The 13,549-nt window shown below is 25.8% G+C and overlaps 4 protein-coding genes across 8 annotated transcripts; 1 reads left to right on the plus strand and 3 right to left on the minus strand.

The window, feature by feature from the left end:
• Nucleotides 1-69: 69 nt before the first annotated feature.
• Nucleotides 70-2,160, minus strand: LOC127290792 (uncharacterized). The gene is made up of 5 exons (XM_051319586.1): nt 1,913-2,160; nt 1,362-1,469; nt 874-1,011; nt 586-708; nt 70-474 (listed from the first exon to the last, which is right to left on the minus strand). The coding sequence occupies exons 2-5, from the start codon at nt 1,399-1,401 to the stop codon at nt 410-412; spliced, it is 366 nt and encodes a 121-aa protein (XP_051175543.1). The 5' UTR covers nt 1,402-1,469; nt 1,913-2,160; the 3' UTR covers nt 70-409.
• Nucleotides 2,161-2,647: 487 nt separating this feature from the next.
• LOC127290791 (suppressor APC domain-containing protein 2) lies at nt 2,648-4,982 on the minus strand. 2 transcript variants are annotated; one of them, XM_051319583.1, is made up of 6 exons: nt 4,675-4,982; nt 3,799-4,494; nt 3,570-3,716; nt 3,302-3,499; nt 3,090-3,226; nt 2,648-2,981 (listed from the first exon to the last, which is right to left on the minus strand). In XM_051319583.1, the coding sequence occupies exons 1-6, from the start codon at nt 4,822-4,824 to the stop codon at nt 2,972-2,974; spliced, it is 1,338 nt and encodes a 445-aa protein (XP_051175540.1). In that variant the 5' UTR covers nt 4,825-4,982; the 3' UTR covers nt 2,648-2,971. The 2 variants fall into 2 exon arrangements, with proteins under 2 accessions (XP_051175540.1, XP_051175542.1); XM_051319585.1 differs by having other exon boundaries at nt 2,648-3,013; nt 4,675-4,981.
• Nucleotides 4,983-5,121: 139 nt separating this feature from the next.
• LOC127290793 (serine/threonine-protein kinase PRP4 homolog) lies at nt 5,122-11,458 on the plus strand. Of its 4 annotated transcripts, none has more exons than XR_007844480.1 (14): nt 5,122-5,269; nt 5,547-5,717; nt 5,788-6,037; nt 6,097-6,542; nt 6,605-7,202; nt 7,268-7,600; nt 7,671-7,756; nt 7,816-7,962; nt 8,071-8,224; nt 8,296-8,548; nt 8,633-8,871; nt 9,015-9,215; nt 10,255-10,895; nt 11,125-11,458. XR_007844480.1 is itself a non-coding variant. In XM_051319587.1 (12 exons), exons 1-12 carry the CDS (start codon nt 5,265-5,267, stop codon nt 9,213-9,215), a joined length of 2,883 nt encoding a protein of 960 aa, XP_051175544.1. In that variant the 5' UTR covers nt 5,122-5,264; the 3' UTR covers nt 9,216-9,813. The 4 variants fall into 4 exon arrangements, 1 of the variants encoding a protein (XP_051175544.1); XR_007844479.1 differs by having other exon boundaries at nt 10,255-10,891; XR_007844478.1 differs by lacking the exon at nt 11,125-11,458 and having other exon boundaries at nt 10,255-10,337; nt 10,712-11,073.
• LOC127290794 (inositol monophosphatase 1-like) lies at nt 11,288-13,395 on the minus strand. Its single transcript, XM_051319588.1, has 6 exons — nt 13,034-13,395; nt 12,659-12,792; nt 12,317-12,579; nt 12,126-12,231; nt 11,750-11,901; nt 11,288-11,640 (listed from the first exon to the last, which is right to left on the minus strand). The coding sequence occupies exons 1-6, from the start codon at nt 13,091-13,093 to the stop codon at nt 11,534-11,536; spliced, it is 822 nt and encodes a 273-aa protein (XP_051175545.1). The 5' UTR covers nt 13,094-13,395; the 3' UTR covers nt 11,288-11,533.
• Between the last annotated feature and the right edge of the window lie 154 nt (nt 13,396-13,549).

Below are 13,549 nucleotides of genomic sequence, written 5' to 3' on the forward strand. Positions count from 1 at the left end.
TAAAATTTTCAAAGTTTGTTTTATGGGTAAAATTTTATTCTTTATAGGTACTTGAGAAACACTAAATAATTTATTATTTTATAAAATTTATTGTACGAAGATCATGTGACAGTTATTATTTTTATTATTATTAATATTATTATTGGTTTAAACTAGAAAATAAAAACTATCTTGTCGCATTCATTCTTATATGTAAATTATTATTAATAATTTTTTTTTTTATTATAAAAAAGAGAAATTGAAAAAAATGATGAATATTACAAAACGAAATTTTTGTAATATTTAGATACTTTGAATACTTAATTATAATTTGTTATGTACAAAAAAAATTAAATTTAGTTTACAATATTTAAAATCATAATAGATTAAAATAATTGATTTATATCTTAAAGCTTTTGTAATATTGAACCTAGATTACAATGCACTCGAATGGTCGAAAAACTCTTTGACGACGATCGAGTGGAACATGACAATCTGCAAAAAAAAACAAAATTTATTTTATAAAATAATATTTAATTATATTTATTAATTAATATTAACAAAATTTTCTGTGCATTAAAATAATAGAAATTAAAAAATAGTTACTTTTTTCACAGTTTAAACCATAAAATCCAGTACCCTGACAGCTACATTTATATTTAGGTGGTACTGAGATTTGTAAACATGCACCTGCATTGCATGGATTAGAAGAACATTTGTTTTCTTCTCCTATTGAAATGAAAAAAAATCATTTTATTAAATTCATATGGAATTGTTTTAAAAGATTTTTAGTTTGAAAAAATATAACAAAAACTAACAAGAAAATTACATTAATTTTGAAATTAAATTATCATCAATTAATTAATTAAATGAAATTGAAAACTATTAAAGTACCTTTTAAAGCTATTTTACATTGTTCCTGAGTTAAATATCGATACTCCGATTTACAGCCAAATCCACAATTACACTGATTATTAATAATCCTACATGCATTATGCATTTGATCTACTTCACATCCTTTTGCAAAAATTACTGGAAAAAAAAGATCATACTATCAAAGAAGCTACCCTTTCATAGCACATAATGTTCTTATTATATTCCTCCTACGTTGTTAGATCAACAGATATTTTATTCATTCAAATTGATAATATGCAGGAACTGCACTTCCTGCATTTACACTAGTTTCAATAATTGTATTTTAATAATTAAAAAAAATTATTATTAAAAATACTTATTTTGTACAAAATACTTACTTTGTACAAAAATCAAACAAAAATTGATTTAAGTTTATTGATAAATTTAAATTGATTAAAGTAATATAATAAAAATAGAATCGCGATATATTATTATTTTTTATAATTATAATTTTATATTGTACATACCTAATAATAAGATGAGGAAAGCAGTGAATTTTAAAGGCATTTTAATAATTAAAACAAGCTATCAAGCATCTATGATTAAAACGAGATGTCTTCAATGTCGATTAATTTCTGAAAAATATAAATAATAATTAATGTTTATAAATTTTTACATTCACTAATAATCAAAATTGTTTAATCATGTAAATTTATTTCAATTTCAAATTTTGGAAAAAAAATTTAGATATTAATAAACATTTAATCCTAAAATCAATAATTAATAACAATAAATTTGAGTAATTTTAATAAATAATTAATTATATAGGTAGTCATATAATTTTAAATTTATATATCAAAAAAATTTCCAATAAAGTATAGTAAAATGATTTTTAAAAAGCAAGCAAAAATAAAGAAATATATGTATATTAGTTTGAATTATTTTAAACGTATATTTATTTTTAATATACTCTCTGATTTAAAATTAATATATTTTGATTATACATTTTTTTATTAATCAAAGAATTATTTCAATGATGAATAACTATTGAATTTTCAGTAAATAAATAAATACATACCACAGTTTAATGAAATAGAACTAAGCCGAAGGATATATAATATATAATAAGAATACACCACAAGTATCTCGAGACATCTGAACTGTTAGTAAACCACGCGTGGGGTGTCGGCTGTGTGAGTGGATGATAAAAATGGTCTAAAGCCATACACATATGTACATATATATGTATATATCCACGCGAAGGCAATGCACTTTCTTCTTCTTCATCTTCTTCTTCTTTTACGTTCATTTTTATTTTACAATTTTTTCCGTCATTCTTTCCTCTTAAGATATATATATTTAAAAATTATTTTATGCTGATTTTCTTTAGTCATTATTTTTAAAGTTAACTAAAACATTGATTTTTAAATAAATTAATTAAGCAATTTATTTAATTTTAAAGAAAAATGTTTATTTTAAAATTAAATAAATTGAAAATATTTATTTGAATAAAATTAAAATATAAATTCTAGATAAAATTATTATATATATAAATATATACTTTTGTCATGTTATCAAAACCCCGTTATCAACGACGGATATTAGGATAGATGATAACATTTGACATTACAGTGAATGGAATGTTGGGAGAAAAATACTACTTTAATGAATATTAAGTATGTCACATATAAATAAATATGTGTCTGTGTTCTGCAATTGCAGCAAAAATTCCTAAAAAAAATCTTTGATTAGAATAGCTGAAATAAAACTGAACTTGAATGAAGGTGAAATTAAAATAAACTAATTACTCAAATAACATAATATTTTGTATATATATTTTCAAAAAAGTAAAAAATCAAATGGACGGAATTATAAGCAAATTAATTATAAAAAATGAAAATATTTGTATCATTTTTCCTACCCTTTTGTTTTAAAGAAAGGTGTAAATTAGAAACCTTTGTGTTAGCAATATAATCTAATAACATGATTATAAAATATGCTTATAATATTTTTCTTACAATAAAGTCAATAATAAACTTTATTTACATTATTTTTTTAATACTTATCCAAATGCGAATAAAATTTTCAAATTTTTCCCACTTTTTTTTGGTTAAGAATTTCTAAGATTATTTCTGCATCAATTATTGCTGCAAAATGAATTCTGCAATGTAGTCATATTCTAAAAAAGAGTATGTTTTTCATATATGAAAACTGATATCAAGTTTTTTATGATAAAAACAGTAAATATATCTTACATGAATGTTTGATTATGTTGTTCATGTATTATTGTTGATCTTCGAGATTGAACAATTCCTGATTGTCTAATTTCTCTCAAAAGACTATCTTTCTCTTGTTCTAAAATTGCAATTCGTTGAGATTTTTTACTTACTTCCTGTAAAAAAAACCAAAAGACAATTCGAGATAAACTGAATTTAAGAAAGAATTTAATTTTTATTTTGAAATTTACCTCAGTTAATTTTTGATTTTGTTGCTTTAATCTAGAGACAATATTTTGATTCATTTGAGCATTGCTACTCAAAAAAATATGAAACGATAGACCGCCACGTTCCCAACTACTTATCAATGCTGCTAAATGTCGATTAACTTCAAGAACTCTTGCTCTTTGTAATTCTAAACGCTCTTGTTGAGCTTCCGTCCATTGTTCCTGTAATTCATATTTTGTTAATTTGAAAAATTTTAATCTCCTTATATATATATATAATTAAAAATCATACCACATGAGAGCCCATTTGACCGAGATGTTTAATTTTTTCCTGTGTTACTGATATTTGTTTTAAATACCATTCTCTTGTTTTTTCAACAGCAGCGAGACCTTGTAGTAAAACATCTTTTTCTTGTTCAATTTGTTTCATTCTTTTCATCTACGATTATTAAAAAAAAAAAATTAATTATTAAGTTCTAAATATTTAATTAAATAGGAAAGAATAATTCAAGTGTAATTACCATATTATAATCAATTCCATTTTGCAATGTATGTCGTCTTGGTTCTCTACGTCTGTTTAATGCTTTTTTTGCATTAATATCAATATCATTATTTTGCAATTCAACTATTTTCTCATCACCCAAATTTGAAACATGCCTTAATAAAGATCTTGATTCTGTATGATATCTATCATTCAATGGACGTTTATCTAATTTATCATCACTCATTAATAAATTCATTTGCCAATTTTGTAGAGCTGTACGAATTTCCGATTTATCAAAATTTCTATCAGTATTTAAAGTTCTTCCATCGAGAATAGGATTTGGACGTGATGTTTTTGATAAACCATAAGGTTTTGTTGATGTTTTTTGTTGATGATCATGGGAAATTCGTGAATCTAAATTTTCAAATTGTGAATTTCTTTCTTTTTGTCCGGGTAATAATTGAGGCATACTGAGTGTTCGTTGTTGTGATATAACATTGTTAGGTCTAATTGTTGCCGTATTTGGTGAAGACCATGTTGATTTTGTGTCTGTCTCAACAAGTGTTGGTGCAGATGGTGGCCTATTAGGTTGAGAATCGTGCTTTTTGGCATCATTTTCAACTTTTAGATGTAAAAGACATATTTTTAAACCTGCACAAAATCTCTCAAATGATAACATTCCATTTGATGGTGCAACTTTTTTCAAACTTTCTAACACACCTTTGGGAAGGCCCTATTTTTAAATTAATAAATATGATCTTTATTTTACCTTATATTTAAAATACTCTATGGAAATTAGAATAATAAACAGAATAAAACTTTATTTTTAGTAAAATTCAAAAGATTAAAATTTTTAATTTAAAACTAGAGTAGATAAACAATAATTTTAAAATATGAGAAAAAAAATTATTACCTGAGCACCATCATCCTGCCAACGTTCTTCGATATCGGAAAATTTGATAAATCCCGTATTTTGATCATCCATAATATCAAATAAAGTTTTCATTGCAGAAATAAAATTTTTTGGTAAACCATCATAACCAGAAGTTTGTATTCGTGCCATTGTATTTTTGTTTACAATATTTTAGTTATTTAATGTTAAAAAAATATACTTTTTACAGTCTTCTTTTACATAAATATATGTATTTTTTATTGAAAATTGTATAAACTAATATATCACAATAATATTTACAATTATAACCAAACTGTCAAACATGGTTAATAAAGGTACTTTTACAGTTACTTTCACATTTATTTGAAGTAAAACATCCGAAGTATGACATCTGTTGTGAAATCCCCTTTATCCTTTATTTTAGATGTTTTACATTAAATAACGTCTCATCTCTGCTTTATGGTTGTTTTTTTGTTGTTGCTGGTTGTTGCTTATACAAAATGGCGTTCCATTGACGAGTGGTGTTTTATTACTCACGAAAAGTGTATAATATATTTAATTTTGGTGAATTTATGACATTATAAATATAAAACTGCAACAATTTATTCAACATGGGGTAAGTAGAGATAACAATTATATATTATTAATAATACACACTTTGTTTTGATACTTATTAACATGTATTTGAACGTCATGTATATTTAAAAAAAAATATTACATTGTACAATTAATTTTATATACATTTTGCTCTAGTCTGAAAAGTATAGTTAATTTATAAATAAAAATGTATATATTTTTTTAAAGAAATTTTTGCATTTGGAATATTAAACATTAAAGAAATTGACTAATTTATATTTTACAATTTCGTTAATTTTACTTAAATCATATTATAGTTCTTCGGATATGGAAAATACAGACATGAAAAAGGATGTCATGGAAGTGAATTCTGACTTGGAGATATTTAACGACCAGAAGAAAAAAAAGAAAAGAAAACATAAGCATCACAAACATAAAAGGGACAAAATTTTGGAAAAAGAAGACGTAAAGATTGATAAACAAGATAGGTGAGTATTTTTTTTTTTAAACATCTTTTATTGAATGTAGATCAGTTTCTTATTTTTTCTTTTATATCAGAAAGAAACACAGAAAACACAGACGTTCTAGAAAGACAAAAGAAGAGGAAAATGGAATTACAGAAATGAAAATAGTAAACCAACAAGTAGGTACAAAATTTTCCAATGTAAATGGAAAAGAAGAAGCATGTTTAGAAGTATTAACAACCGAAGAAAGTGATGAAGAAAAACTCGTTGATTTGGATTCAGATGAAGTTGATTGCACAATTATTGAAGATGATATCGATTTAGAAGAATTAATGAAACAAAAGGTTAGTGAATTATTATTTATTTTATTTATTAGAATTCCATATTATTTACTATATTGCAGGAACGACTTCAAGCTTGTTTAGTACAATATCTATCCGATGAATCGGATAAGGGGAAAATTGTAGATACACCGGATGTAATACTTGTAGAGGATGATAGTGCTGATGAAAGTATATCGAAAAAACGTCATAGAAGTAGATCAGATAGTAGAGAACGTAAAAGAATGTTAAAGACTGAAAGGCGTGTTATAGTCGATATGACGAGAGATAGAAGAAGTAGAGAAGATTTTAAAGATAAAAGGCGAGATATTGAGAGAAAAAGAGATGAGAAATCACGAATTAGAGACGATGTGAAGAAAGATGATGTACGAAAAGATGATAAAATACGTAAAATAACTGATAAATCGAAAGATGAGAGAAAAGATGATTTAAGAAAACGTATCGATGACGATAGACGTAAGGAGAATTTAAAGAAAGAAGAATTGCGTAAAAGAGAATTTGACAGAAGGTATGTATTTTAAAATTTATCCTGTAGAAAAATATTTAGACTAATTTTTTTTTCTTTTACAGGGAAGATGATAGAAAAAGAGAAGATCATCATAATTTTAAATCTAGACTTGATTCAAAATCTAGAGATTCAAGAGATGATTCAAGGCATCGAAATATTAAGCGTGATGAACGTCCAAGAACGACAAGTAAAGATTGTGATAAAAGAGAAAGTAGAGATAAATTTATTGGTCGTGATCGACACAGTAGAGAACGATATTTAGGACGTGAGAGAGGTGGTAGTCGTGATAGAGCCGAAAATCGACGAGACATTAGAAATCATGACCGAATAAGAGATCGTTCAAGAAGTACAAGAAGATCTCGTAGTCCAATTAGAGGTCGATCTGATCGTGATCGCAATGATCGATACAGAAGATCAAGATCCACATCTAGAGGACGTAAAGATAAGGATCGTTACAGTAAAGATCATGATCGTGATAGAGATAGAAATGGAAAAAAAGAACGTAGCGATAAATATAAAGATTCACTATCAGAGGGACTTAAAGTTGAGCGATCAGAAAGTTCAAGTGAAGAAGAAATTAAAGATATTGATATTGAGGAAGAAGAAGATGAGGAAATTATCATTGAGAGAAGAAGAAAGCAAAGGGAAGAATTATTAAAGGTAAACGTTTATAAATAATTTATATTTTTCTAAAAGTTAAAATAAATTTTTGTTTCTTTTTACAGAGACTAGGCGGACCAAATGAAGATTCTAATCTTTCTACTGATATGAACACAACGACAGTGACACCAAGATCAGAAGTTCAGTCTAATATGTCGCCAAAATCTGTTGATGTTACTTCTAATAATAACGGTTCTACCTCAGAAAGTCATACGCCACCATTGCCACAAAAAGTGAAATCTCCCGAAAATGTGAAGAAACGAAAATCAAGATTTGAAAGTGTTGAAAATAGACAAGAGGAAAGTGTTGCAAAAACTAAAACTGACGATAAACAAAATTCTAAAAAATCTAACGAATGGGATATGTTTGCCGAAGTGGATAATATTGGTGACTTTAATGTAAGTTTTTAAATATTTTTTTCTGAATTTTGAAATTAAAATTTTCTATATCTAATTTTTTATATTATAGAGTCCAACTGTTGAAGGAAAACGTCATGGTGGTCCAGATAATCCAAGTCTTACGGATAATTGGGATGATGCTGAAGGTTATTATAGGTAAGTGAGAAAAATTTTAAATTGCTAAGGCAGTGTTAAATATTAATAATTTTTTTTAGGGTTCGTGTTGGTGAATCTTTAGACTCTCGTTACGTTGTTTATGGATATACAGGTCAAGGAGTATTTAGTAACGTCGTAAGAGCAAGAGACAATGCTAGAGGAGGTCTTGACGTTGCAGTAAAAATTATTAGAAACAATGAAATAATGTAAGTTTTTACTGACGATTATATTTTATTTATATCTATTTTATTGAATTTTAATTAACTATTAATTGAACTAACAGAATAAATGATTTTTCTTTTTAATTTCTACAGGCATAGAACGGGTTTGAAAGAATTGGAAATTCTAAGGAAACTCAATGATGCTGATCCTGAAGATCGATTCCATTGTTTACGCTTATTCAGACACTTCTTCCACAAAAACCATTTGTGTATGGTTTTTGAACCATTAGCTATGAATTTAAGAGAGGTATGTTATTTGATTATTATTATAATTATTTATTTTTTACGTAAATACATAATTAAATTTTTTGTTGACAGGTATTAAAAAAATATGGTAAGGATGTAGGTCTACATGTTAAAGCGGTAAGGTCTTACACTCAGCAGTTGTTTTTAGCATTGAAATTGTTAAAACGGGCAAATATATTGCATGCCGATATCAAACCAGATAATATTCTAGTCAGTGAAAGCAAATTAGTGTTGAAATTATGTGACTTTGGTTCAGCATCACATGCACATGAAAATGAAATAACACCATACCTTGTATCAAGATTTTATCGTGCTCCCGAAATTAGTAAGTATAAACTAAAAACTTTAAAGAGAAAATTTTCATATTTCAATCATTTTATAAAAGTAAGTTATTTTTTTTTATTTTTAGTTCTTGGCATACCATATGATTTTGGTATTGATATGTGGTCAGTGGGTTGTACTATTTATGAATTGTACACTGGAAAAATAATGTTTTCGGGAAAAACAAATAATCAAATGTTAAAATTTTTTATGGACCTTAAGGGAAAAATGCCTAATAAAGTAATTAGAAAAGGTTCATTCAAGGATCAACATTTTGACACCAACTGCAATTTCCTCTATCATGAAGTTGATAAAGTTACTGAGCGGGTAAGTTATTTTATCTATATAAATATTTCCATCTCTACTCTCAAAAATTATTATTGGTAAGTGTTATATACTTTTTTTAAATCAAATCTTAATATATAAATATTTAATTTAAATTCGAGCTTAAAAAAATATCGTCTTTATAGGAAAAGATTGTAATAATGTCCACATTACCAGCTTCGCGTGATCTCAATACAGAATTAGGTGGAAATTCATTGCCATCAGAACAGAGTCGAAAGGTATCACAGCTTAAAGATCTATTGGAACGGACACTAATGTTAGATGCTGGGAAGAGAATTACAGTGAATCATGCTTTGGCTCATCCTTTTATACAAGAAAAGATCTAGGTAACCAAGAAAAAGCAGGCACCTACCGCGATGGAATTTCATTATTAATTTAAACAATAATAATAATTTTGCCTAATTTTTCATCAGTGCTGTTGTTAAAACTTCGTGATGAGCACAATAAGCTTGATTCATGCAAAAAAAAATTCAATATCATTCACACGAGAATATCTGCGTAATTTGGCGAGAAAAATAAGCTAAGGGGTTAAGAGACATTTAACAAATAATTGAAATTACTAGTAGTACTCTTTCCCTCATAACCAGTAGCTAAGGTGCGCAATATTAACTACTGGTTAATAGACCTTTCTTTATTTCTGCCTTATTATCGCAGTTCCCAAATGGAGTAAATGGCATAATGATAAATAATGTTTTTTTCAAAGAAAACGTCAAAAAAAAAAAAAAAAAAAAATATGACGTTTTACTTGATATGGATGTTTTTTTGTAAACCTCTGTACTACGATAACATATTAGCGATTATACATTTTTTGGTAATTTAATTCTTATTTTGAGATAAATTTAAATATCTCTTGGAAAGAAAATTGTAAATTATTACGTTTTAATTAATTGAAAATTAAAAGACGTATCAGTCTTATAATACACATTTGTTTTGTTTATTTTTTTTCGTTCTACGGTAAGTCAATTAAGTATAAATTAATTATTATGAATTTATTCTTTTGAAATTTAGCGACAATTTATTTGGTGTAATTTAAGGAGTCAAATTTTGTATAGTTAATAGGACTACAGTTGAAATAAAAAAAAAACAACACAGATTAAATGAAAGTATTCTCGTTGAGTTTTGAGAAGAAGAAAACAAAAAACCTTCGGCTTAAAATAATAATTTTTTTTCAGGGCTTGTCTTTTTATATTTATTATTAATTTCTTTTTAATTATTAATAATCACAATAGTTCTTGGTTGCAATTAACACCAAAATATTTGAAAAAATTTCTTGGTGATATTTGCATTATTTTTTTTAGCGAGGGAAGGGAATTATTTTTTTGGAGAAAATTTTGACAAGATTATACGAGGCTGCTTATGTTTCAGATGTGTCATCGTTTCAAAATTCAGCGATAAGTGATGGGTGGACTTTAAAACAATGGCCCTTTTAGCACTGTTCCGGTTGCAAGGTTACATGTTACTTTTTCACTCGACGTTATAATATGCTAATGCTCCTTTGTCCATTGTTTATTTTAAAGTGTAGAATTATTTTATATATTAATTAATTTTCTACTGAAAAAAGTATTTGATTTAAAAAATTATTTCGTAATTAATAAGGTTCAAATGACGGCAATAAAGAAATAAATTTTTTTTTTAATAACCATTTTAATTTTAGTTAATCACAAAAAAAGGAAAATACAAAATATTAAGTTCTTGTTTAAATTAAAAAATTAAAATTCAAAATAATAATTTGGATTTTTAAACAGAAAATAATAAAGAACAAACACTGTCGAAATTGATGTCATTATTCTAATTGACAATTTTGGTAATGTTTCACTTGTAGTCCTCTTTGTGAGGAGGTGAGGCAGTTGGAAGAGATGATGATGATGATGGATTCAATCTGAAGTCAACATCTACAACTTTGAAGTCATCAGTCTAATTCAGCTTCAAATCAACAGAGATTCAATAAACTAAATTGATGACTCGTCTAAGGTTTTATAATCAAAGTTTGGCACTTTAAACAGTAAGTAAGTTTATGACCACGAGTAGGTAAGGTGGTATGTACTTATTATTTTAATAATTTATTAATAACAATTTTTAAAACATATTTTTATTAATAAATTACGATTAAATAAAAAAATTACTTTTACTTGTTTAAATACTTAACATTTATTATATTTTTGTTATATTAAAATTAAAATAATTGAAAAAAACTTACTGCTTTTTTACAAAGAGAATTAATTAAACTAATTTCAGATATGGAAGAATCATAACTAGAAACAAATAATGGAGAAGAAGACAATTCAATTGTTTTATATTGAATAATAGATGAATAGAAAGTGTTCAAATAAGTGAATGTAACTTATATGAAAAACAAATTTTTTAAAGTAAAATTGAGAATAATTGATAATAAGGCGAATTAAAATTTATATAACATTTATTATAGACTATATATGGAACAATTTGTTAATAATGTTCATTTAATTTTATTTGGATTAAAAAATCCATTATCTTGTACAATTTTTCTTTAAGAATGGAATCTTCTGTGGAATATTTATTGTGTATATAAATTCAATTTTTTTTCAACATATTTTTTTAAAGGTTGTATATATACCCTGCGAGTCAATCAATTATAAAATAGATATATGAAAATAAATTAATGAATTTAATCTCGTTCAGGATAATATTGTATTAAAATTTTTGCTATTTTCTGAGCAAGTGACATAGTTGATGCGCACAATACTCTTCTGCTCATAACATCAAATGTCCCGCCTGAAAAGAAATTATATGTTATATATAATTTTGTACAAATTAAATTGATTAAATTTAATATTTTTTAAAATAAATAATCTAGTAATATTTATCTCAACAAAAAAATTACCCGCAGGATCAATACAGACACCACCAGCTTCTCTGACTATAAGATCTCCAGCAGCAATATCCCAAGCGTGAATTCCAAATTCATAATTAATATCAGCAGCTCCCATAGCAACCATACACATATTTAGTGCTGCTGAACCTAAAGCTCGAGTCCTATAGAATATAAATTATACATTTTATTTTTTTCTTTTTCTCTTTGAATATTATGTTCGAATTTATTAATTATTTGTTTGAAAAATAATATTTAATGGTACAAAAAATTGAAAAGTATTTAAAATAAAATGTAACATTTTAATCTAATTCGGCATTAAATAAATAGCGTTGCATCTTATTTTAATACTTCATAATTTTTTGGGAGAAATAATTTCGAAAATTACCCATGGATAAGAGGCGTTAATTTAGTAATATTTTCTATAAGAACTTTCGTCTTTTCAGGATCTCTGCTAGTTCCCATTTCCATCATAATTAATGCATTTTGCAGTTCTAAAAAAAATTATTTTAATCCAATTTGGCATTAAAATAATAGTTGTATCTTATTTTAATACTTTATAATTTTCTGTGATTATACCTGTTTCTTTAGAAACATTAATCGCTTTTCCATTTAAGAATGCTCCTTTTCCTTTTCTAGCTGTAAATTGTTGATCCAAAATTGGATTGTAAATGATTCCTATTTCAGCTGTTTTATCAATCAATAATGCAATTGAAATACAAACATGTGGAAAACTATGCACAAAATTCATAGTACCATCTATTGGATCTATAATCCATGTTGGATCATCAGTTAATTCTATTTTATTGTTTGTTTCTGCCGTAGTTTCCTCACCAATAAATCTAAAAAATCCATAAATTATAAACTTATTAGAATTTTGATAATTTCAGATACATTAAGATATTTTTTTTCAAATCATACTTATGATCGGGAAATTTTGCAGATATACCATCCATCAAAAGTCTTTCAACCTGACGATCACTTTCTGTTACTAAGTCAACATCGCAAGATTTAGTTAAAACATTCTTTTGTCTGTTGATATTATTTTTGATGAGCTGAAAAATAATAGGTAAAGAAATGGATTTAATCGATTTAAAACCTTATACTGTTATGACAGTACATTATATATGAGACAGTAGGAACCCTTTTTTCTTCATATATAGGAAAAATAGAGTGTCATTAAGTATTGTCATATTTTTAAAAAATAAAACTCATTTTACTATGACACGGCTATTAATTATTATTATTTAAACATCTAATCTTTTTATTACTGTTAATAAATGAAAAGAATCTTACCATTCCAGCTTCATTTACAAGTTGAATAACTGTTTCATAATATTCATCGGTATTTATCATTTTTTTAAATTATTTATTATTTATAGTCACTTCTTTTTTAAAATCGAAAGAATTGTAACAAAATAATCAAAAATATATCATATAAACAAAATTTATCATCAATAAGAGTAGAAAGATGTAATGTAGTAGTCCGATGATATCAAATATTATCTAACTCAAGTTACGAGTTGAACGAACTTCACTAAAACAACTTTCTCAGCTATATACAAGCAGGCAGTATCTGTTTATGTCTTTTAAGCTCACACTGAATATTTTTTGTTACCTGGAGAAAGCTTTAACCATTTGTGAAGACATATAAAAAAAGTAAGTGATGCGCAAACTCAAAGTCTATAATCTAAATCTCACACAAAGCGCATGTACGTACGTATTTATGTTAATTTTTCAAAATTTGAAAACGTGGAAAATGAATTTTGAAAAATTAAAAAAAAGGAAATTTCATTTTTAAATGTTATATTT

Source organism: Leptopilina boulardi, unplaced genomic scaffold, assembly GCF_019393585.1.
Source record: "Leptopilina boulardi isolate dan_hultmark-lab unplaced genomic scaffold, ZJU_Lbou_2.1 LbouV2_80, whole genome shotgun sequence".
Taxonomy (NCBI): Eukaryota; Metazoa; Arthropoda; class Insecta; order Hymenoptera; family Figitidae; genus Leptopilina; species Leptopilina boulardi.